Below are 27,126 nucleotides of genomic sequence, written 5' to 3'. Positions count from 1 at the left end.
CCAAAATCCTAGATGTGCAACAATCTACTTAGCTGAAATGAAAGCACATGAATGTAATGTTGCAGAAAAGCAAGCGTGTACACGAATAATATACGTTATTAATAACATACTGTACTGACTAATAGTTCCGTGAAGACGCAGTTTAATGGAATATGACTACAAGAATGTATGTACTTTCATGGGGCCAACCGTATGACACAAAGGGTTTTTAGAAGTTTTTTTTTTCTTATTTTAATTATTTTGTTGGAGTTAATTGCCTCCTCCCAACAACTCTGAGAGAGTGGCAAAAGTGGTAATGGCTATTAATTAATGTGTCAGTTTTCTGGTTTTGATTAAAAAATAATGAAAGCAAAATGCTAATGGGATTTCATCGTTTTTCAGTGTATGGCATACTGAGATTGTGGCTTTATCTGGGGAATCTAAAATAGCGATAATGAGTGCTAATAAATTAGGGTAACAAAAAAAGAAAATAAATTCATAATCATCTTGAAATAAATCATCTTAAAACTAAACAGCACATCACCGTAACTTATGTGGCCTAATTAGCCTTACTTCAAAAGTATTTTAATAAAATGTATTACTCACTATACAATTCTCCTTTGTGTATAGAGTCTAGTTCTGTTTTCTTTTGTACAGAAATGAAATGTTTTCACCCCTCCTAGTTTGTTCAAAATTGAGTCTTAAAGCATTTTTAAAGACAAGCCCCTTCTTTGCTCTCTTCACAGTTGACTGCAGGGTTAATTTTCAACTTGTATATTTACAATTTATCTCTGTATTCAACTTTTTCCATTTGTGTTTTCAAACGTGAAGTGGCACAACTGAATATCCTGAGTGAAACAGCATGGCACACTGAAAAAGCAACCATCCCCTCTGGCTCGCCGAACAATTATTCAACATCTAGACTTCCCCATCATTGCTCGATTGTCAAGACTGTCAACGTCTTGTTAATGCAGTGATTAACATGAATATTGCATTTGTTTTCTACTGCAGCTCTCCTGGCACCGGTATTTTGCTTTCTCTTTGATTAGAATCATAGATGGCTGCGTGTATTGTAGCTGCCATGAACTTCTAGAGCAATCCACATTGTATTTATTGCACTAGCTCTGCAATAAATACAACCTGGATTCTTTTTTATGGGTGGTTCTGGCAGCCTGCAATCTGATGGAAAGAGTGAAGCACTCTTCTTTGGTTGTCCCTAAAGCCCAAACATGACTTGGTAACACAACTCTGTTGGTATGTCTCCTCATTTGAGTTATCCTTGTTCATGTCATCTGTCTCAAAGCATGTTTTTCTCTGTAGAAAGTGGTTTTAATATCACCGCAGCGAGGGAAAGGGAAGTGAGTCAAATGCAGACAGGGCATCTACTGTACATTTCTTTATGTGTTTAGGTCTTATCAACTTTGCCCCTTTGGTGTAACACACCACCTTGAATTTTGCCATTCTTGGGCCTGCCACAGTGCCATTCTTTTTGGACATATCTAAATGTGTTGGTTCCCCCATCACAAATTGTTCCTTCTTGCCTAAGTGTTTCATGTCGTTTTAAATAGTAATGGTACATATCTTCTTCATTACTTATTCCCCCCTCCTTCCAGTTCAAGTAGACTAGACTAGATTTTTTTCGTAGTATATCTGTGGATTCTGGGGGAGTTTAATTTTATATAGTGCTATGTGTCCAGTGTCTGCAGCGCCATAAAAGGCATTCAATTCGATTTTCCGGAACTGCTGCTAATAATTTACTTGTCTTTAACAATTACACATAATGTGTCATTTAAAGAGCAAAAAATATTTATAAAAGTGGGCCAAATTTATCATTGTTTTGCATTTTATTGTAGTAGAGATCAGAATGGCCCGTATCATAAACAATTTGCTTACATTATGTTGGGGAGGGGACTAGTTTTAGTTACATACCTTTGGGCCGAGCTAACTATTGTACCGTGGTTACACATTTTATGTAAGTACTTCATTTTTAACAAAGTTGTCTTTACCTAAAAAGTGGAAAGTCCTCAAAAGTACTGTATAATAGGAATTATTTTGAGAAACACTCAACCTTACCTCTCTTTTCTAGTGCCCCTTATTTATTATTATTTTTTCAATATGCTGCACAACATTAAACTTTGCTCTGAACTTCTGAGAAAATGTGTATCTGTATCGTGCTAAAATGTGTCATGTATAAACAAAACACCACACTTGTGACTTTATGCCATTTTACAACAATGAGATCATCAGTGCGGAGCCTGACCGGTTCAGATAGGTTGAAATGAAGAATGATTATTCGATGTGACGAGCTGTCATGTCGGTGCACTCCAGTGGGGGCTTAAATAGAAGAAAGATAACTTCTAATTCTGCGAGCCTGATGATTGTTACTTTCCTATGCTGTCAGCACCACACTCCTTTAATGCTTATCCTACTCCCATAGGTCATATCCTCACAAATAGCTGTAGGCCTCCACTAAAAGAGTTTACCAACATTTTTCTCGAGTCTGTACTCTTTGTCTTCGGCCTCTTCTGATAGCAATTGCATTCTGACTTATCTGCCGCTGTGGATATGCCATTGTTTTAGCAAGTGTGTCTAAATGTTTCTGACAGGTCTATGTCAAAGACAGGCCACAAGGATACTGCAATCCTTTCCTCATCCCTTGGAAACACATGTACCACCCCTAACCAGTAGATGGTGATGTTAATCCTCTCTGGATCCACAGTGGCCTCAGCGTGCATCCCCTGACTCTATCCTCCCCTTTTCCATCCATGTATCCTCAGAGAGGAAACGGAGCTCTCACCCATGTGTGGAGGGTCATGCCACCAATTCCTGCCCCTGCACCCCCTCCTTTGAAGACCATGAAATTGGTGATCCAGGACACACGATTAGCACGCTCGGCCTATTGACTGGCGAGGGGGTTGACGTGTGATTATAATGTCACGGGAATGTCACAATCTGTCTGGTTGTCTTTGTTGGCACAGTGCACCCAAGAAATAATAATTTGATCAATAAATAGGCACTTCTCTCTACTGTCACTAGCCTCTCCATTGTTGTTTTATTAGTCAATTTGGCAGGTGACAGGATGGCACACACAAGCTAACTTCAGTGTTTGTGTGTTTAGAGGATAGGCTTGTCACAGTAAGTTGCCTGTGACGAAGGCCTTGGTCCTCCCGACACCGCAACACAACTTCTGTGGTGTGTCTGTTGGACACAAGCGTCACAATGTTTGCTGGTGGTGCCGCTTGCATTTTGCCTCAATCAGTTAATTGAATGTGAAAACCCGCTGGGCCTTGATGATGTGAAGGACAACACACGGCGCAGGGCCGGTCTCAAGAAAAGCCTTTGTGGTTTATCTGGCTACTTAACCACCTAATTTTCAAGTAATCACACTTGATCAAAATCAACTGACTGCTTAAAAAAGGTGATTTTCACAAGTTTGTTTTTGTGAGGAAAAACACATGGCTTAAAGTCAGTGTGGAAGTTTTTGGCAATGGTGGCCAGCAATGTTGGTCCAGTGTAGTCCCTGAGAGTTTAAATTTTTTTTCATTTTAACTTCTCAACCGAACATGATAAAATGTTCCCACAGGAAGAAGACAATATTTTGCGCTCCCCCCAACTCTGTGCTGCGACTATAAATAATATTAAACAAAATAAGAACTATTAATCTGCTGAATAACTTAATTAATGTAGTTTACACTCCCTGGGCACACTTTAACAATGAGAGTGCCGCTGCCACCTACTGTAGTGAATGTGCAATTACATTTTATTCTAGTACAGCAAAAAAACAAAAACAAACAAAAAACATATTCCCAGGAGTTACACAAGACCCCTCTCCAACCTGCCATTGCACTGCACCCTCCAGGTGGGCCCACCCCACTATTTGACTAGGGTTGTTGTAGATGTAAACAATTTACCAAATGTTTTTGACTTGAGTGTGAATTTGCTCATCTACCAAATGTTTTTGACTTGAGTGTGAATTTTGATGCTTACAAAATGATTCCATTAGGTTAAATATGTATTTTTAGTTAATCAAATGTAATGGTTTAGTGACTTTTGTGAAAAGCTTCCCTCGTGTAGCGCATGTGTGCTCACAAAAAAGAAAACATTTGGTCTGTTCAATTGATCATAGATTTACTAAATTTTGTCAATGCATTGTGACGTTAAGGTTTTTCATCTGTTGTGCATATGTGTTAAAGCTGTATTTCGGGTACATTCCACTGATCTAAAGTGACATTGGTATGTTCCCTTTGCTGATGAGCACATTCTGTTTGTCACAGAATGTCATCAATGACTGTTTGGGAGGGAGAAAAAGAAAAAGGAAAGCTTCAAATTACAGGAAAGAGGCACTGCATTAAAGAACAAAAGAGATCGATGGCAGTACATTAAATTTTATGCGAATGAAAAAAAAAATCAACTAATTAAAATTGATTACTCCTGCTTTGTAAATGTGTTTCTGAATTAAATTATTGTATGAAAACATTTTGACCAATTGAGGAGCTGAGGAAGTATCCATTACTGGATTGAAGCTGAGAAGAGGCTGGAATGTTTTGTGGTGGCTAAGTAGTTTGTTGTGCTCCACTGTGACTCCCCTCCTGCACCCCCGACTGCTAAAGTGCTATGGGTTAATATCTGATGACCCTCATATCTCAGAGCAGTACCTGACTCATAGTTTGGGCCTTTTACCTGAATTAAAAGAAATTTGTGCTCTATCAAAGTGTTTTTGTCCAAATCTTATGAAGCCTTCCCTCTTTATCCACCAGGTCTCTGTGAGCACTTCTTTAAGCATTCTCGTGTCTCACAACAGTAGTTTTAGTAAGGGCATAGCTAACCCAATGTGGACAAATTGCAGTTGCACACTAAGACCCTTGTTATACAAGACTGTTTAAATAAAAACCTTCTGAATTTCAGCCTTTCAGTACAACAGCAGTGTTTAAGAACATGAACAATTTTGAAAATGCCAGGCTTTTTGTTCCATGTTCAAAAGTGTTGATACTCAAATCATTTATTTATTTATTTATATATATCTGATTTGTGTGTGTTGTTGTTCTCTTTACTTTTTACATGTGAGTACTCTATGTCCAAAAGTGGCCTTCATGTGCAAAAGGTTTTTAAAGGCTGATGGTAAAGTCAATGTTTAAGTCGGCTGTCACTGAATTTGAAAAATACCATGTTGTTCTTGGGAAAATCACCTGCGTCTTTTCCATCGGGGACTACACATGTTCAAAGTGGAAAGAATAAAAACCAAGACATCACTAATGCACAAGCTACTTCATGCATGGACATCGAACATCCTGTGACACATTCAAGTTCGTCTATTGGTAAGTTTAACTACAGTGTTTTGTTTTAAAATGCTTGTGATTATCATTACACCAGTGGCTGCCTAGCCGTTCGCATTTTCAGTACTGTAGTCAGTTAATCCAGATATGAGGTTTTGTGAAACCTTTTATATTTAATTTTTAATCCTCCGGAATACAAATCTAATGGTAATAGTTTGAGCAGGCCAAAAGGCCTGATATTGTAATACAAAATGATGAAAAGTGATCATATAAAAAAATTGAAATAAATAAATGCAATTTTGTGTGATATCACTTTTAGTCATGGCAAATATTATTGGCAGTAGGTCTATAAATTAGTTCCTGACCCTTGAGAAGTCGTAACTCTTACAAATGTCTAAATGTTTTCAACAGTTATCAGTCAGAAGAAACTCACTGACTTACTAAAGCACTTAAAAAATAAAATGGATTGACCCTAACTTGAATTGCTTTGTGAAACATTTATTTTATTGATTTTTTTCCCGTTAAAATTCACTCTGGATTAAAAAACAAATCTATTTTTCCAGGTTTGATGTTAAGCGTTCAGGCATTTCCTGAGAGCAGATATTAGAAGGTTAGCTTCTTGTCGAACCTGAACGACCATCCTCCTCCTGATCAGGATCTTTATCGGGTTTCTGCAAAGCTTGCTGATGATCTGATCGTTGGATTCAGCTGCGATGGAGGAGGGAGACATGGAAAACAGGCTGGATAGAGGCTCTCGATGACCGGATATGGGCACCTCTGGTGTAGACATTCTTCGATAACTGGACATCCCTCACTGCCTCATGCTTGTGTGTGTGACTGCAAGTACTGAAACAGTCTAGTGTACGTTTAGTGAAACTGTCTTGTCTGGTTTCCAATTTAAATTCTTTTGCTTGTTAAATATTTGTTCCCCCCTCCAAATTATAATTACAACTAACTTCACCCAAAATGATCAATTATTAAAAGTGTGGGTACATTTATTGGTGAATCAACCGTACAAATTTTTCTTACCACTCAGCCTTTCCGTATTTGTGAAGATGTAGTCCTGATAGATAAACTAAGCTAAATGGAAAGTTTGGCCAGTACATACAGTCTGAAGGGAGGGAACAAAAGTCAAATTTCTGTTTGGCTCCCCTTTGAAAAATTGCATAATCCCAGTTTGCTATCTTGATTGTAGATATCCTGCGGCTGTCACTGATACACTGTTGTATGTTATTTTTAAACCTAAATGTCAATTGGGTTTTCCATTGTGCGTTTCATGTATTGAAATGTTGACTTTGACCTTTTAATTTTCAAACGTTGGGCATCATTCAATAAAAATTGACCACATTCGCAGAACACAGGACACAGAAATTCGACCAAGGTTATTTACCCTTTTGCTTTACAGCACTGTTACCAAGTCTATAGTTAAACTGGTATATTTGACCAATTTTCCCCCCAATTGTTATATATGTAGTAGGGGTTGAATTTTATTTAGTTTTTGTGAAATTTCCATTATTTGTTGTAAAAAGTTCAGTACTCAAATTGAAACCAAGGGTTGTTGTTGTTCTAACAGTGGATCATTTTTAAATAGTTCAACAGCAGCCACGTCCGTCATGGAAAAAATGTTAGACCACCCTTGTTTCTTCATTTTCTGGTTCATTTTAAATGACTGGTACAACTAAAGATATGTGTGTTTGGACAAATACAATGATGACAACAAATGGTTCTTAAGAGGTATCTAGCCATTTTCTATGGTTTTCTTAATAACCAAAATCACTTATTTTCTTATATTAATAGCAATGGTATTGCTCTGCCAGAAAAAAATGTCCTTTAATCATTCCATGTTTTCTTTTCTGTCTGTCATGTGATACGCCTTTAGTTACCAGGAATTAAAATGAACAAGAAATTGAAGAAAATAATGTAGTCTAATACTTTTTTCTATGGCTGTGTAGTGTCTAAGTGGGGTGTGCACCTCGCTTCCTGATATCTAACAGGGTCAATAATTCTCTATAGCTGCTCCCATGAGACATTGCTTCCTCTGCTAAAGGTCATATTAAGGTGGTTACGTTGTCACAATTAGAAGGGCATTTAAAGACCCTTTTTTAAAAAGATTCAAAGGCACTGTTCTCCACATCAACCAATGAAACGAGTAAAAGAAATACAATAATTTTGTTATAATGTAATTTCTTTTTAGATGTGCTCTTTTACTGGGAAGGTACTTGGTTTAGTCTTACAAGACAGTTTATGATGAAAGCATACAATTAAAAGCTTAATTGTTTTCGCTGTCTCTCACTTTCTCTTGCTTTTGGTCTTCCTAATATGTGTTTAGGGGTGGAAATGTGAGACCTTTCTAACACAATTTTTGTCCATGTCTATTAGTCTATTATCATATCAGGGGCACTTTTCCACAAATCTACAGGCCAGGGCAATTGGGAATTAATTGATTCACACTGAGACCGAACCCTATACTTGCTAATGACTTCCATTTAGCCCCCTCCATTGCACCTCCCGCCTAAATTCTACCTGTATAATGTCCTCCAAATGGAGAAAAAGTGTAGCTGTGGAATAGATCTCGTACTTGTGATAACTACGCAGGAGTGACTAGAAATTCTTAAAATGTGTAATTATCCAAAATATTGTGTTATTTATTTATTTTTGGTGCAAATTGCAGTTGTTTAAACTGGAAACATATTTTTTTTCAGGGCCTGTTGTTATACTATAAAAAGTCCAATAGAATTTGATCCAGCCATTAATTTGTCCTCATAACTGATCTTACTGACCAATTGGCTGTCCCAATTTCATTTTGAGAGTCATGCTTTTTCACATTGACTGTATTTATAGAATCATAACTACAAAACAAATCTTAACTATGGTTAAATGTTATACTTGGAATAGCTAAAATACATACATTTCTCGGAATGGTGTCACAAAAAATAAAGGTTTTTAAACCCAAGCTGAAAGTTTTCTCCATTAGTGTGGGCCAGATGGTCAACTATAAAGAGATCCTGCGGTGGTGTTCCATGGTGAGGTGAGGTGAGAGTTGTGGCATGACAACTGAGCAAGAAATGAGCATCTGACAGTTCCTGGCTAAACGAACATCGCATTGCTGGAGCAACGCCACTACTCACCCGACTTGGCTCCATGGGATTTGATTTAGTCCCCCCCCCACCGCCCCAACACCTCTTTTCCAAACTCAAAGGGTGTCATCCCAGTGACTTGCTTTTAAGATGTTGATCACATCAAGATAACCGTAACAATGAAGCTACGGAGGATCAATTCTCAGTACTTCCAGGAGTGCATGAACATATAGCAGTAAATGTTAGGAAAGTTTGTTGGACTACAAGAGAATTACTTCAAAGGGAAACAAACTTATAGTTTGTAGTTTTGATTATCTTTTGTGACACCAGTCCTGGGAACATTTCTGACACACCTTGTATACAACTCTTAAATGGATTCCCCCACTGCTCTGAGCATAAATACATTTTATTCTCATCTAGCACAAATCAACACATCACATTTCTAATTTTGTGCTGTGTAGCGCAGGTCTTGTCCAATTCAAACTCAATAACATGGCTGTAATCCTGTTCGCTCATCAACTTCACTCACGGTAAGTGTGTTGGTTAATGGTCTCTGCTCCTCTGATTGAGTTGTTGCCTCTTTTTCAGCTTTACCTCACACTTTAATGGATATCTGGTTTGTAATGATTATTGCCCTTAACATGAAGCACTTGGGTGTATTAGCAAGTAGAACTGAACAAAAAAAAACAATAAAACAATTCTTAAAAGATAAGAAAATGTACTTTTTATTATCCATGGAAATTCTCATTATTTTTGTCTTAGATTGTGACATAGGCAAACATATTCTGCATTGTTATCCATCCCACCTCCCGAAAGCCCAGTTGTGCTACCCAACACTATAAATGAGATAATCTATAAGTCAATAACAAGACAAGACTAAAATCTGTGCAATGTGGTTATAATTGATTGAGATGTCTGGGTGGAACTTGTTTAAAGCTTCTATGTCATCTGCTAAGAAGTGCACTTTTCCTTTCCCTAAAGATCTACCACTAACCAAATGGACATATGCCTCATTTGTTTGCAGCTGAGCTAGCCATGGTCCTTTCATATATGTTGTGCTTATGACTGTTAACATGAACATGGTATTTTATTAATAATATTTAGTGGGAGACCAGTATGTTTTTTTCCAGGGCTGATTATTAGCAGTTAAGGAGGCTGATAATCAATATTTGAAGTCAATATTGACATAAAAAATGTACAAACTCCAATTCTTAACTTTGTTGAAATACCATTAAGCATGTTTGCGAAAATAACTTGTAAAATTTGCAACATGTTCAAGGTTTTCCTTTTAGTTTTAGACATATAAAAAAAAGCTCTGTTTAAAAATTCTGATCATATAAAAAAAGGGTTTAGCCAGCTCCTATGGTCATCAGCATGTCTTAATTTATATGAAAACCTAAACAAGTAAAAGGCTCCTTATAGGTTTCCACAGTAAAATTACTTACATTTGCCAAAATGTTGATATAATTGAACTGTTAAAATTTCACTTAATTTTGTTTTACAGTAATTTGTGGACTATAAGGCGCACCTGACTCGAGTTTGTTACACATATAAACTGCACCTGACTGTAAGCCGCAGGTGTTTTAATGTTACCGCACCGGGTTCCTGCTAATTTATTTTCCATAATGAGGGCGCAAATTGTCTCGCTTTCTTTCTGTCTCTCCTACTGTATTTGGGCTCAATTGGTTTGTTTTGCTCTGCCTTGACGCTCTTGCGCTTCCTTTATAGTGCGCCCCCTTGTGATCTGACAAGTAAGCCGCACCTTTGTATTAGCCGCAGGGTCGAATGCAAGTGGAAAAAAGTAGCGGCTTATAATCCAGAAATTACTGTAAAAACAAACAAAACAAAAAACAAACAGTATCTATTATAAACTTAAGTGACAATGTAAATAAATAAATTGTTTCCTAAAGTTAACCCAAAAAGGCCATTGCCTATTTTCATGAAAATACTAAAAATCCACTTAATAGTCGGCTTACCCCTAATAACAAAATATTGCTATGGAGAGGCTTCTTTTATTGTGTTTATCTCCCCAGCAGGTTTGTAAGAACACCTTTAGTTTCCTTTCAGAATCAAGATTTTTTATGGAATACTATACTACAAAATACTCCCACAAATGTGGGCCATTGATTGTAAACAAGATTTGTTTATTAGTACACACAAAAAAGTAAAAATAAGTAGACCCCGAGAAAAAGACTGCCAACTTGTTAATTCTAGGCCTAGAAAACATGTTGGTTGTCCATAAAAGTCATGGAGGTTCATAGAAAATACTAGATGGTAGTTGTTTTTGGTGTGGGATGCATACATTTTTTGCATTAGTTGATTTGATTAAACTAAGGATTTTGTAATCTATGCATTCTATTACCAACCTTACCTTTGTTGTGAGTTAAGTGCATATTCTACAGAAAACATTTTGTAAAAATTTGGGAAATTGTTCTTATGGTTATTGAGATATTAAATATAATCTTTAAATTTTTCTAAATGGGGTGCACTCATGTCCGCTGATTAGTGTATATTGCTGTTATCATATGTAGTTTTGTTGGCTAGAGCAGGGGTTCTTAACCTTTTTTTCTTTTCTTTTTTTTTTTTACCTTGGGGCTCAACTTTTTCTGTAAAAAGTGGCCCGGGGCCCATTAAGAAATGATGATTTATGTTGACTTATTATTGTTTGTATTTAATAACTTAATTAAATCTAGATAAGGTTTATGAAATCATTATCAAATAACATGATACAATATGGTCAACAATGACATTTTAACAAGATGCCCAACAAGCCGGAAATTTTTTTTGTTTTTGTGTGCGTTAATGTGGATTATTATTATTTTTTTAACAAACGAGGCAGTGTAACCAGATTGATAATTATGATTCACTCAAGGGAGTTCATCACATTATCAATCTCTGGGACTGCTCCACGGTGATTTGCTCTGGAAAGGCGGGACATTATGTACAATACTTCAAGTTGATTAGACAATGCGGCATCTTGTGCACGTTTGATAGGACTAATCACGGCAACGGATGAAAATGTCGTCTTCGGTCTCGTTTTAGGGAAAATAAAAGCACGAATATCTCTACCAGATAAAAATGCACGAAACGCCTCTCGCTGTTCAACATTCAACAAGGAAATGGTGAGTAATTCTGCGAGAACATAATTAATTGCAGCGTCCATTTGTCTATGGGTTTATCTAGACCAGAAAAGTCCTTAAGTCCGCTTGTTTGGTCTGTACCAACCTTAGACTTTATTTTTGTTTGTTTGATGTGGTTCACTGTGCGTTTTGCAAGTGGACTATAATGCGTAATCACGTCGACCCGCGTGACGATATGTGCTCCCATTGGACAAAAATTATGAGGGCTGAACGCATAACAAAACCCGGAAATAGAAGAAAACATGAAATTCCGATGTGGTGCATTACTTCCCTGCATATTTTTGGCATTATTAAATGCGATATATTTGCGAGCGTCAAGAGCAGCTCATTCAATGGAGATTCCGCGACGCTGTTTCTATTTTTGGAACAGCCTCGTCGATTGTGTGCAGTAACCCGAAGGAGCCTTTGCGCTCCGCGTAGCTAAACACGATACAGAGCATTATGAATGAATTTAGCACAATACTACTGGGCAATATTACAGATAGTTTTTTTTACACGGGCAGGGGGGGTATATTCGGTTTTGAAAATACCCTGCTACATATGTAAAAAGCCTCAAATGAAAGCTGGCCCAGAGTTACAAAACTGAAATTAATTTGCGGTCCACAAGATGGCGCTTTGGGCCGCAGCCCAATGGTTAAGAATCACTGATCTAGATGACATGATCCGTTTATGGCTGATAGTATTGTAACAAACTAAGTTGTGTTGTGTGTTCCTGTGTTGCACATTCTGTTTTGCATTCTGTTGTTCAAGTTTTAGTGTACACATCGCACGTCTCGCAGGGGAAGAGGGACTCATACATTATTTTGCTCGTGTGCTAATTTAGATCACGGGTTCGTTTCCTGTGTTCACGTCGAACACAAGAAACTGTTGCCAACAGTAGCTACTAGCTGGTTGTGTGAAGACAAATAAAAAGGTGAGATTACCAACCACGTTTGCTGGCAGCATTCTTGTGAGACGTCACAGTATTGTTTGCAACTTCAGTCTTTCCAATCAACAATTTATATAAACAGAACAAACACATGTTTCTAATGAGTACAAGAATACGTTTGAAATAAAGACTTCAGTTTTAGTTGCTTGATTTGAAATATTATGAGGAACAAATGAATTTGAGCATTATTGTGTATTTGAATTACAGTATCATGGCCTAAAATATTACTAGATAATAATATATTCCTTGCAAGCAACTGCACTATAACGCGGTATAAAATGAGATTATCTGTGCAAGCAATTCATTCAGAATTGCTCTTTCTATCAATGTCTTATCTTTCTATCATTCTATCAGTTGAAGTCATCTTTGATAATCTGTTAATAGTGGCCTCTTGCCAGAGGAGTTTCTGTTCCCTCGTGCTCGTACAGGCCTGCGCATCTCATGCACCATGCATCATGGAGGCTGCATTCACACTTAAGTGCAGAGGTGGCAGTCGTGTGTAAAAAAGTGTCAAAGTGCTTAAGGCAGCTTTAAACGTAAATCTGTCGTTCAAAGGTCACAGACACAATAAACCAGAAAACAATTAGTCAACAGTGTTTGGATCACTATAAGAATGTTTAATATTTTTGAAAATACTGTATATAGAAAGACAGTTGTGATTGAAAGTTTACTGGTACATGCCCTAGGGGTATGTAAACGTATGAGCACACTGTATAGTGAGAAAAAGGTTTAATGCCCATAAAATCCAAAATACTGTGGAATTTGTTTTGATATTTTCAGAGGTTGAACATGAGTCGAGATGTGCATGTGAATTTTGGTGATGGTTCAAAGGATTTTTGAGTCGTTAAGCGATGTTTAGCTTTTTTTTTTTTTTTTTTTTTTTTTTTTTTACATTTACAGTTGTATAACTTTAATATGTTTAAAACAAATTGTGATAAATATTCCATTCTTTACAACCGTAGAGTTTGTATTTAGTTATTGAGGGTATAAACCTAAAACAATTATTATACAGTATAAACCTAAAACACTTATCAATAGTTGCCATATCTGTATCCTTTTTGTGATACCTTTATGTATTATCAAGAGCACTTACAATAGTAGTGTTTATTTGTTTACTAAATATATTTCAGTAGCAAATAGGTCAATTTTGATAGATGTAGTAGAAATGTAGATCATTTTCATTGAATGCCTGCCTGGATATATTTGATGTACCTTCTTAGAATAAAGTATACCGGTACTTAATTTGGTTTCAACTTAATTGCAATCTGCACACACTAATGAAAAATCAAAAAAACTTTAATAAGATCCATAATTTTTGCTTTATCATGATAGCATTGTGTGTTTGTCACAGAAATAAAGCTTGTTACACAATGCCCCCATTGCACAGTACATGCAATGCATTACCCAAAATGAATTACTACTGGCAGGGCGCTCAATCACTTTGTATCTTTCAACACTAAAAGAAAAGAAGAGTATTCAAAACCTTTCAACCTATTAAAGGAATGACTTCTACATTGAATCACGGGGACCACAGGTGTGATAAGTCATCCAAACCTCTTCTCCAGTAGTTTTCCTCTTTCACTGAGTTCTTACATATTTATCCATTTTCCAAGGCTCAACCTCATCCCGCCTACTTCAAATATGTTGTTTAATGCAGTTTGACGGATGATTCTCCCACCTCCCTTCCAATTCTTGGAAATGCATACTCAGATGGAAAATTAAAGTTCATCTCAAAGGAAAACCTAATAGAATCGATGAAAGCAGTGCACTTAAAACTTTTGATGTTCTGATGCTATTTAACTTTCTAGTGCATTAACGTTTCATGTCATTACATTTAGGCTGTGTGATTTGATCATGGCAGGTTTTTAACTGGAAGAATTAGAGGTTTTCAGCATAGGATTCTAAAGTTATTAGATACAAATGATCACCTCTGCATTAAGTATAGATTTTCTTTCAGTGTGCACTTAAGAATGGAAGTTTGTCTTTAAGAGGGTAATAGCAAATTAAGCTCCATACTCCATTTGTCCAGCACTCTTGATGGGCTAATTTTATAACTGCTGATTTGGTCATTCTCTCCATTTACAGTGGCTTGAAAGTAGTCAGGTGGGTTCCATTATTAGCAGTCTCTGTTAAATGGAATCCATTTATTGTCTTTTTTTTTTTTTTTACTTTTCTTTACTTTAGTGCAAACTTTTTAAAGTATCACTTTCGTGTGGACTTCATGTTTTGTCTTTTGTCTGCCTTTTATCTCTTCCTAGGTTTCTACAGCTATAAAATTTCTTCAAAATCCAAAAGTACATCAGAGTCCCTTGGCCACCAGAAAAGCCTTTCTAAAGAAAAAAGGTAAGGGAATATAGCTTTGCAATATTTGAATACTTGTGAAATGTAAATTAAAAAATTATGTTTAAAAAAAATGTAATCATAATTAAAATTTTAATGAGAAGGACTAAGTCGAAAGACAAACAACAACATATATAAGAGCTATACAATACAGATGTAAATGGTTAGTCATTTGTATTGAAAAATTCAGTAGGGCAGACTTCCGCTTATTTGTTTTTCTAAAGTTGGCTGTTGCGGTCAAAGGTTAGAACTGTAGCTCTGGGGGATCAATAGAGTCAATTTTTTTAGCTGCAGAGTGCATGATTCAGGGCCTGTGAATAAATGACACAACAGTTGGGATGCTCTTTTGGGTTCAGGAAAATTAATATTGACAAACACTCTGTGCATTTCAATGGAATTTTCAATACTGCCCCCAGCCTTTTTACTTAATTTGACTGTTACTGTATTTTTTAAACCTCAAAGATAACCCCCCACCCCCCAATTCATAGACGTTGCTTTTAAGGGCGCACTCACACTAGGGCCATTGTACCGTGCCCAAGCATGCTTGCTGCTGAAAGTCCGGTAGTGTGAGCGCAATTGATCCGCGCCTGAGTACGGTTCGGATTCCCAGTTCAGCACGCATGGAAGACGTGGACCACAGAACGGTACAGTTGGCCGCACAGCCGCGGCGAAACGTAACCATGACGTCACGTACGTACGTGCGACGTATATAGCGAGCGACCAACCATACAGCAACCAGAGCGTCCCTAGCAAAGAGATGGCAGCAGCAAAGGGCTCACGTTGGTCTGATGATGAAGTGCAGTCCCCCATGATGACGTCTTCTTCTTGCGTGCATCAACGTGATGACGTCTTCTTCTTGCGTGCATCAACGTGATGACGTATATTTCGGAGGCAACTGGGCCCGGGCACGATTTAGTTATGCGAGTAATGTGAGTGTGGGCCGGAGGGGGACAGGGGAGGGAGGGCAATCAGGCTTCAGTATGGTACAGAAGAAATGGTCCTAGTGTGAGTGCACCCTAAAACATGTTGCATGATGTTATTTGAGTTACTACATTGGACTTATTTTGGCTTGTTCCATATAATGTACAGTACTTGAGTAAATATCTTATGCTACGCCACACATTTCTTACAAACTAAACGCAACTACTATAAAAGTTAGGTTGTTTTTCTATAAAGGTATTTGCTGAAGGGAGTGGGCTGGGCTTTTGAGGGACTTTTTCGCTTTAGAGTACCTAAAAAGCCAAAAGTGAGTTTAAAAGCTCCCTAACAGGTTATCTTCACCAACTGCTAGTATGCTTTTTCTGGCTCTTCATCTCTTTTGACATTTCTTTTTGTTTGTCACAACTAAGATTGTTTGCTAAATAATAAAAATAAGAGGCTGTCATCAAATGGTTATACTACCATACACTTAATTCTTTCCTCTTTGTTTTAAACTCTTTGCTGCACTTGAAAAACTGTTCGCTCTTACTGCACTTCGAGTTCATGAAATATGTATGATGTTTTAATGCAGATTTATTTTGGAAAGTTAGTTCCACAGTAGATCTGAACAAGAAGCCTCAATTTGCATGTGGACATCGATCTCAAGGAAAGACATTGTAAAGATGAGAGAAACTCTAGCAATGAAACACTAAGCACAGAGTACATTACCGTTTTGAGAGGATAACTCTTCAGCCACTCAACAGTAAAGCTGGGAATCAAATAATTTATTTTAGGCAAGTGTGTACTCTGCAACCTCATACTAACTTGACATAAATGTTTTTGTCTGACAAGGATACCTCACCTGGTGTGTATGTATTTTTATTTACAGTAGTTGCTAGGTTAATATGCATCTTGACCTAAGACGTTTTGTGGTTATGCAACCCCTGTATATTAATTACTTGTTTCCATTTGGGACATTTACAATTAAATTGTCACATCTTCATTATTCACTCTTTGGGGAACATGGATTTTGAGTGCAGATCAGAGCTCTACTGTTCTTATACAAAAATGTTGCCCAAAAGTACAGCGTAAAACCCGGAAGCTGCTTTAAGTCTGAAAATACCGGAGTTATTTTGATTTGCGTCCGCCTGATGCATTGTAGTATTTTGGACATCTTTGCATGAGGGTTGTTTCAGATGTTAGTGAATATAAACACAATTAAATCAGATATATGCCACCTGAAATACAATACAACAATGCTGAGTACAGGTAAACAGACCAAATACAGCACTAATTCAGAGTTTGGGCACTGCGACCTGCAGTGTAAATGCACCCTGAGTCCGCTCACCATTTGATCTAGAAATTCAATCATCCTGCTTCTCCCACTGCAAATGTGTCAGTCTTAATTTCTAATACAGTTTAATGTCATATTTATGTAAATACCTCTGGATTTTACTTTATATTAACAGCCAGAAATGTCAAAGCACACATAAAATGAAACAATACTATCTCCCGGTAGAGTGGAATTTAAATTGGATTCCTCTTGCTGGCAATATTTACGCTGGACAGCTGATGAAGGGGAAAATAGGACCCACTTTGATTGCTTGTTGCAGAATCTTTACACAATAATCTCGCTCTTGCATATTATTTCACATTTGTGCCCTAATCGTCCCTGAAGGATGTTCTTCCCATTTTCAGACATCTCAATAGTTTGGTTTATTTCAGTATTAAAAAGATTATTTCTTTTTTCCCTCAACTGTCAATTCCCGGATATGAATTGGCAATTATGCAGTCCGATATTTGTAGCTGCCCTCTCCGAGTCCTTGTTGAATGAACTGGCTTAAATATTGAAAGTTTGTCACCTAGATGTAACACAAATCACAATATATAACGGTTATTTTGTTTCTTTGCAAAAGGAGTTGGAAAATAAATTGCTCTACTTTGTAGACACTACTCCAACTGAGCAATTTTGCCTACTTGTTCCTTGCCAACATGAAAATATGTTTTACAGTTTGAGTGAAATATAATGTGATGCTGTCTCATTTAATGGCTTGTGCTGTCTTCCTCCTCGACAATTAACACATGCAGTATACCAGTCAAAGTGTTGAAACCTATTTTGGATGGAGCCACAATTTAGCCTAGACAATTAGCAGTTACACATACATAATTACCCAAAAATGTAATTCTCAGGACTAAGTCAACAACATTTCCATCTTGTCACATGTCACTTTGACCGAGGCGCCAAAGCTGACAAACTCAGTAAGACCAAGTTTGTTTGGCAAGCTGTTTCTTTACATATACAATAGGAACGGTTAATTTTCTGTCAATTTAATTGACCAAAAAACACTCAAGTGATGATTTGATTTATTTGCTATGGTGTGGTCTTTGCCGTGAGTTCAGCATAACAATAGATTTCACCCTGAGTAGAGGGCCATTGAGCGAGGGTCACAGAGAACATAGGTAGGCTGTTGGTCTATTACTGTGCCTGGTATGAAGGTAAGGGTAAGGATAAGGTTCATCATCCCACATATTAATGGTTTGCTATATGTAAGTGGGGTTATGTGACTCACCTCTCGGACAAAAATGACAATGACCAAGGCCTGCAAAGAAGGTAAAGGGATTGATGTGGTTATAAATTACTCCACGGTGCCACCTAGGCGAGGCCTTTCCTACTTGGTCATCAGTAGGGCGATAAAAGCAGGTAAATGAGAGCAGTCTCCTCATTTTTTTAATACATAAATGAATACTCTATGAGAGTGTATGACATTTTCGAGCAGTTGTATCAAACTAAAAGGACGTGAAGTACTATTGCCACAACTTATTCAATGTGTTGATGTCGCGCTTCACTTCTTAATAACCCATTGACCTTCTTCTGCTTGACATGACCTGTAGCGTTGATCTTTGTTTTAATTCCTCTCAAGGACGCTAAGATAATGTGTTCACCTTTTACCCAAAATATTTCACTGGCCAATTTTTGTAATAGACTGTCCTGCCGAGGTCTTGACCCATAAAGTCCAGGCTTGCCAGAATTGGAGAAATTGATTTAATAAAAGAGCCCGACTGCCTCTTTGCCCTTAAAAATGCCGAGAGAATATGAGGCACTGGAAATAGAGCTGTAAATAACCTGACGAGCAATGGGTTTTCCTTTAAATAAATACCGATCAGGTTTATGTTGAAAGACAATAGAAAACCTAGTCCAGATATGCAGTTTACAGTATTTATAGCTGTAATATCGAGGTGCCAGCACCGTAATTTCATGCCCCAATGAGAATGGCAAGGTCAAAGCAAATGCTTTGGCTGAGCATCTGCTAATACTGTGACTCATAAACAGGCACTGCGTGTGTATCAGGTGCACCAAATAATACAGTATAATGAAATACAGAATAGCTTTCCAATATTGTTCTTTTTTATGGTATCATCATTAGGTGTAATTTATGTCTTAAAAATTCATCACCCCATGGGTCGATTTGAAATAGGGATCCAGGGGTCATTCTACAGGTTTTGGAACCTCTAATAAATGTCACAATCCCTTTTTTGTCTTTATCCTTTCATATGCAAAACAGAATATCTTCTCTGTTGGATCTAAGGCTGCCTTCATTTGTTGTTGCTGTGTTCAAATCGATCAGCATCAGCACCAACATCACAACTTTGTAATTGTACTTTGACTTAAATTTTCCTGTACTTTCATTGAACAGCCATTAAAATGTGCATTCATTAAGCTTAAATATCTTGTATACTTCTACATTTCAAGGTAAAAGGAAGAAATCTAAGTGTATTCTAGCGAAACCAAGATCCTCGCTCATCTCACTCAATACTCTGCCACCACGTAGTCTGCTGTGGTCAGATGAATCTGGAGTCCAGGAACACATTATTGCTTTTTTGACAATGCAATTTGACTGCACAAACTCAGCACATGGTCCACACAGCTTCCTGGCACTCGCGGCCTTCTGTGGATGACTGGTTGGCCAACATTTGCTGTCAATTATTCAAAAATTTTTATAGCCATTTGAAGTGCTTGTAGTGTTAAAGTAGGGGACGGCCAAGACAACCCCTAGGTCTGCTATGCTAGATTAGATGGAGACTCCTTTGTGTTTTAGGTCAGCCATTCCCAAACTTTGTAAGCCACAACCCCTCTTTAACACCCCGACCTAGTTGCTGCACCCCCTCGTACATTCTCAAAATAAAGCTTGTTTAATTTATAGATAATGATTGATAAGTGACAAAATTTGTATTTTCAGCCAGTTTGCATAGTTCCATGAAATTAGTTCCCACAACATTGGCATGCAAAAGCTATGTTCATTTTACATTAGGTCGTGTGTGATGCCAGGACACATTTTTTTATTGCTGTACTAGAATAAAGTGTAATTGCACATCCACTACAGTAGGTGGCAGTGGTGCTCTCAAGGAGTATTAGCTCCTCTGCAGAGGCGTACTTACAGAAATTTTATAGTCAGGGCACAAAATAGTTTCTTCCTCTTGAGGGGCATAACATGAAATAATTGAAAAGCCCAGATTATCTTATTATTGCACATGCAAAACCATTTTTCAATCTCAGTTTTTTTTCACAATTGCTTGATGCCTCTGAAGTAAAAGATGAACCCTACCTGATTTTGTGTTAAAAGGGTGTACAATGGCACCTCGACTTCTGAGTAACCTCACTTATGTTTTTATTCCTCCCCCCAAGATATGGGCCATTACTACGATAATTTTTTTCTACTGCAAAAACTTGGGTTACAAGAATTAGCTGTGCCAGCAGCAAACACAATGTGCAGCGTTTTGGCAAATACTGAATATTTATTTTAAAGAGAGACAAGTGGTTTCTTCAAGCTGCTTTTTGCCATTTTCAGTTGAAGTTTACTTTAAAACTAAACATAAAGGGAATGGCGTACCGCACGATACACGTCACCACACGTAATTAATATTCAGGAGTCTAGCGAGGGGGTCAAACTCTGCGGGACAGTTGTGCTAGTTGCATGTAAACAGTCTACGAGCGAGATGTCTACCACAAAGTATTGTTGTCTTACAACAGTCCATTCATTAATTTTAACACACCATGCAAAGCACCATTGACATGCTAACAAAACTAGCATTGATGTTGAAATAATTATTAACTTTTAAACAGCTTGTATTTTTAATACAAACATTATCAGCACATGCGGACAGCGCATACAGAAAATCTCACAGGCATATATTCTTTATCCGTGAAAAATAACAAATTAAACTCTTAAGCAAGTTGTGGTTCATCATCGCCTTGTGTCCTTTCAAGATTTTGGGATAACCAGGACAGTTATTTCATGTGCTGTAGTTACAGTAATCATAAATTCATGAAGTTATGGTATCCTTTGTTTTGACTCAAATGTTCATTGAATTTAGACCCACATCAATGGTTACACGCAGCCTGGACTGTAGCCCTTTCTTCCCACAAAAGAGGATGTTCATATTAGATTTTTTTCTCATCCCTTCTGATTCTCCATCAGGGAGCCCTTTGCAATTTAATCAAAACTAAAATCATTAAAAAGATCTGAAGATTAAATTATATTGGCATTTGCAAATTTATGTAATACATTTACATTACAATGAAGAAATTAAAATAATGCATTTTAGCTGTCTGGGGTGTATGAAATTTACACATGGGAAATATAACAAGGAGAAGTGGACAGACTTATTTTCTTTGCCTTTGGTGACAGTTAATAGGCTTTCAGAGTTTCAGATTTCATTGGAGGGAAGCTTTGCAGATTGTCTCCCTTGATGGGCATCCCTTAAGCTCAACATATCCTTCAAACTCTCTCTGGAATTTTAGAATTATGAAATGAAAATATATTCTTAAGACTTATAGTTGGGTAAATTGAATGAGTTCATGTAAAGGAGAACTGAAAGTATTAATGTATGCATTATGATAGCAAAGGAGCCGTTTCGCTGTGAATATGTGCAATAAGTCACCAAAACCTCTGGAGTTTCTTAAATGTCATAATTGATTGCAGGTTTGACGGATGTGGAGGTTGAGTTGGCTATTCGGCGATCGGGCAGCACAGAAGAAGTCCTGCCTTTGAGAACTGCAGGCCAACCACAAACTCTTGACTCACCTCACTTCGCTGCTGTTCCTCACGGTGAGTGCACAACTTATGTTTGTACCTCCATAATGGCATGATTACAGAGGACATGAAAATTAAACATCTTGTTCTTAGTTTATCAGTTCAAATTTTGCTCTTTCCTTATTCCCAATAAAGAGGATTTTTATTTTGGGGTGAAAAGTTTCAACTTAATACTGCAGTTTATTTTAATGATTTCGGCCATATGCAGGATGAAGGTATATGATTGACTGCTGATCAAAATTACAGTTGTTTGACTTCGACTGTGCTCTATTCAGTTCTGTAGACAATTCCCTGGATTTTTTGACATTATTCTATGTATCAGAGCAATATCTGTGATGTAGATTTCAGACCCTTTGAATGTGGCATCACAGCCCCATGACATCTATCCTTGCCATAGCGTTTCAAACAGTTCCACCCTGGCAAGACCCCACAAGGCAACTTGTGTCTTTATTACCTCAAGGGGTTATGAGTGCTGTCCACTTTTACCAATGCAGAATGAAGTCTGCGTAATGCTTAACCCATATGACAATGATTCCGGATGTATTCCACCCTCATTTATTACCACACTGTCCTTGACTCCCCCGGCATTTCATGTTTTGTAATGAAAGTGACGTTGATGGGATGGCCATGTAGTTAGGAGGACTGGTGGCTCTCCGTCCATAGTGGGGGGGTTTTATATCAAAACGGCTATAAGGAAGCTGCATAATGAGGTGAGAGCGGGAAGTCTTGAATGGGGGGTCATGCCGAAAAGAGAGGGCTACCTCCCTTTGATGTCCTTGTTATAGGGACCGTACATGGGGACCCACATCCATCTCTGTCGAAGTAATGGATACTCTGATCTCTATTTCCATGTGGTAGAAGGACAGGAAGGCCTCCACTGAACCCAATAAATTTGAGCGGAGATTGGAAAACTGGGGAATGGAGTCCACTGCTCCCCAGCTTAAGTGACCAAATAAAAAATCAAGAAGATGGCAGAGTGGGAGTGACAGAGAAAAAGGAAGAGACAGAGAAAGAACGAAAGGCCCCAAAGGGGAGGGGGAGCAGGTGAAGACCCAATGTGATGCAGTGAGTCTTGTCCAGGGTCAACCACCCATACCAAGGACTCTGAGGCCTTTCAGAAGCACAGCATTGTGGGACAGGTGACAGTCTATCGAAGCTATAATGTTGATGAAGACCCAAATTTATGTGGTTACCATATAAATGTTGGGGAATGATTCAAAAATTTCGATAGGGAAGGTTACAGGTTCATCCCTGAATGCTGCAGCAGCAATAAAACATGCCCTTGCGTGAAAATGAATACCATTCACCTTGAAATTATGTACCACATACAATATAACAGTCAATTTTTCAGAAATTGTAGAAAATGTCACATTAAGTCAAATCAGACTGGTACTAAGAATGCTTTATCTGTCTTCTGCTTCAGAGGTGTGTCCTTTTTCATTTGAGCGTCACCTAGAAAAAATTTTTTCAACGAGACCTGTTTTGTTGTTTAATGACATATTCAGTTCACCGCTTTTCTTATGCGGGGAATTTCCAGTTTGACAGACAGTTGGCCCTCATGACAGCTTAGACAATGACATACTTTCACAGTATCTGTCAACTGAGCCAAACATCGACAAATGACTAAATTCACGTCAGCCTGTTTCAGTTTTTGCCTGCTTTACAGTGGGTGTAGAAAGTCTACACACGCCTGTCCGATTGCCAGATTTTTGTGATATAAAAAAGAGACCAAAATGAAGCACTTGAAAACTTTTTCCACCATTAATGTAAATGTTAGCTTGTACAACTCATTTTCAATGAGACAAATAGAGAATAAAAGACACTAATCTGGTTGCATAATTATGCAAACCCTCAAACTATTACTTGTAACTTTTATTACAGGACTCTGTGTTTTGGGGTCAGAGTCAATCAATGTGGCACATGTTGACATGGCAGTATTTCCCCACTCTTCCTTGCAAAACTACTCCAAATCTGTCAGATTGTGAGTACATCTCCTGTGCACTGCCCTCTTCAGATCACCTCACAGATGTTTGATTGGATTACGGTTTGGATCTTGACTGAGCCATTCCAAAACCTTAATCTTGTTGATTTGAATGTGTTCTTTGGTTCATTGTCATGTTAAAGATGACATTCATCTTCATCCCCAGCTTTCTAGCAGAAGCCTGAAGTTTTTGTAATAACACTGATTGGAATTTGGAACTATTTATAATTCTCTCCACCTTGACTAAGTCCAGTTCCAGAAAACACCAGAAAACAGCACCAAATCATGATGCTGCTACCAGTTCTAACTCAGTGTTGTGTTTGCACCAAGCATACTTTTTGGAAATATGACAACAGTAATTTCTGGACTACAAGGCGCACCTGACTATAAGCCACACTAGCTAAATTTGGGGAATACTTGAGTATGTTACACATATAAGCCGTACCCGACTGTAAGCTGCAGGTGTTTTAATGTTACCGCACCGGGTTCCCGCTACTTCCTTTTCCATAATTAGGGAGCAAATTGTCTCGCTCTCGTTCTCTCTCCTACTGTATTTGGGCTCACTTGCTTTGTTTTGCTCTGCCTGATGCTCTTGCGCTTCCTTTATAGTGCGCCCCATTGTGATCTGATGGATAAGCCACACCTTTGTATTAGCTGCAGGGTCGAATGCAAGTGAAAAAAGTAGCGGCTTGTAGTCCAGAAATTACTGTAAACTGTTTCATTGGACCATAATAACCACTTTCCCCACATGATTAAGCGAGATTTCAAGTGTCTAGCTTTCCTTGACCTTGAATGCTCTACAGCAGGGATCACCAAACGTTTTGCTACTTGTTGGATACTGATTAATGTGAAGGGCTACCAGTTTGATACACACTTTTGCTTTGTACTTGTTTTTGCACATCCAAACCTTTAGCAAATCAGTCTGTTTAAAGCTGAATTGTTTCTCCTAAAGCATTTATTTAGACTCCCATTTTTTCAGTTAAAATCTCAAACAAAGATGTTAAGTAGATCAACAATCAAAGGGAAGAGGTTCAGGTTTAATTACTGTATGCAGTTTTCTATTGACATGAAATTATTTTATCCTGTTGTTCAGGTCCAAAAGGTTACAGATGGAGAGACTATGGTGCCTTTGCCATCATGATGGTGGGCATTGCCTACAGCTGTCATCAACTTTACAAGGTGCGGTAGACTGCAGCCCCTTTTGACTGTTCTCGAACTGACTTTGCATTCATGGTTAATGTTTTTTTCTGTTTGGTTATATATTATGTTTCATATGTACAGATATTTCAGTACTGCCTCTCTGATATTACATTTTAAGTGGTGGCCAGAGCATCACTTTGATGAATTATAGTTAGAATAACCACTGTCTCTGCAGCATGTAACTTTGCTCACTTCTACTTACTAAAGTGATCCAGATTCACGTCAAGGGAGGTCATTTAGAACCCCTCTTTATTTTACGTCTACTCACTCCCCTTTCTAATCCCACAGTTATGTTTTTCTCTTTAAAATGTAGAGTGACTAACTTTTTTGACATCTGACCATCTAAAAATAATCACCCTGGTTAGTATCAGGCTTAACGGCACTTGATCATGAGCTCATGGGGTCCCTTGTCCTCTGTGCCATTAATCCCACAGAGGTTGTTACTGTAGTAGCAGTCTGAGTGGCATGTGGAAGCCATTACGCTCATTTTGTAGTTTGACAGAAGCACGCGATCTTGTGCTCGATGACGCTGTTTGTGTCTTTGAGTGCATATAACACAGCCAAACATGAACTTTTCTATAGGTCCTGTTAGTCCACCTTTATTTTCATCGTTTTCAAATCACAAGTTAGTTTTTTTTTTTTTTTTTAACAGTCTTCAGTTTCCCTAATGCAGGGTTCGCCAGTCACCAGAGTGTTGGGATCCCCTGGTGGGACAGCACAGGTTGCTGTCATGTCATAAGAGCATCGCGCCAGTCGCACCATATGTCCTGGCTTCTGCCCATACTTTATGTTATTGTGCACCTTGTAAACACCTCAGTCACAGCAACCCATTTATTCATTACTGCGTGTTGACACTCATTAATTTTTTTCCACCCCCAAAAAAGTGTTTATTACTTGCACTGCTGTGGCCTGGTGTCAATTGAGCTGGACAGAAAAGTGGCTCCAAATTGACTTAGAAGGAGGTAGTCATTTTATATATATATTATTTTCTTCAATTTGGATTTATTCACTATACAATGATGTACTGACAGTTTTATTTACAGAAAACATTCCAAGAAGCATCAGGCTTTATGGTCATTCAGCAAAGCTGTGTTAATTTAAGTTAATAAGTGATAATGTACTGTAATTTTGAGAATGTTTATTCTGCAACTCTCAAAAGTCAACATCAAAACTGCACTCTATGGAGCAAACAAATAAATAACATTGTTGATATTTATACTATATATTGATGTACTGTACTTTTAATCTTAGAGGCCGCTCTTCTTGTCTTACATACGCGATAAGGTATTATTAATTAACTTCCGGTTTGTTGACTTTGTGTGGCCATTCTATTTTCTGTCTAGACACTTATTAGTTTGCTGTTCATAATTGGTTACTTTCCACTGTAAGGAATGTGGTTCCACTAAGACTTGAATGCTAATTGTACTGTAGCACCATTTATTTTGGTGTGACTACATTTAAGGATAGCTTAGTAAGTAAGTCACTCACTGCCAGCCCAGTTAAAAATGCAACTTTGACATCTATAGCCGTCAATGGCGGCGAATGAGTTAATTGCTAATCATTCTCCTTTCGTGATAACAATACTTGGCACATCAGAATTGCAGCTTATTTGCCACCATAGAGGTGATAATTAGTGACTTTTAGGAGCAACGGCTCTTCCATGCTAAACATCTAGCCAGCCAACCGCGGAGCATGATGATTGGATGATACAGTCCAAATCTTATGTTAGCCACTCACAATTCGTGGTACCTACATATTACTTGCAAATTCAGTCAATCTACCACGCATCTCATTTTGTCCTTTACGGAAAATTAATGAATTTGATGTAAAGACGGAAAACATGACATTTCTGCAGCCGTTTGTAGTTGTCATTATTATTAGCCTGATATATTTTTTTCGTTATCATATACCTTGACTTGATATAAAACAAATAAATGGAGAGGCAGCCTTCTCACCCCTGGCCAGTGGGTTGGCTGCTGCTTTTGGGGGTAATTTTTAGCTTGCATCATCAGAGCAGCTTTTCTCTCTTGTGCAGAGAATCAACTGTTTCAGGTAAAAAGTTAAAACATTTTCTTTTATTTATCAATAAGTACATGCTGGTATTGTTCTGGTTTAACTACAGTATTTATGGTGTTCATTGTCATGCATTTTTTTGTCGTTATCTCTTGCTTTGGCCAGTGTTATGTTTTCTCTGCCTT

At 37.8% G+C, this 27,126-nt stretch overlaps 1 protein-coding gene across 2 annotated transcripts in view; it reads left to right on the top strand.

Moving 5' to 3' along the window:
- The window catches only part of pex14 (peroxisomal biogenesis factor 14), a 56,936-nt gene that overhangs the window by 12,264 nt on the left and 17,546 nt on the right, over window positions 1-27,126 (top strand). For both annotated transcript variants that reach the window (XM_086069898.1, XM_086069897.1), the window contains exons 3-5: window positions 14,656-14,740; window positions 21,637-21,762; window positions 24,822-24,907. In XM_086069898.1, the coding sequence (XP_085926024.1) occupies window positions 14,656-14,740; window positions 21,637-21,762; window positions 24,822-24,907 (297 nt within the window). The remainder of the gene's footprint in view (window positions 1-14,655; window positions 14,741-21,636; window positions 21,763-24,821; window positions 24,908-27,126) is intronic.

This window comes from Leptonotus elevatus, chromosome 2 (genome assembly GCF_054856555.1).
Source record: "Leptonotus elevatus isolate MCC_2025b chromosome 2, RoL_Lele_1.0, whole genome shotgun sequence".
Lineage (NCBI taxonomy): Eukaryota > Metazoa > Chordata > Actinopteri > Syngnathiformes > Syngnathidae > Leptonotus > Leptonotus elevatus.
This window is presented reverse-complemented; position numbering and strand designations above follow the sequence as displayed.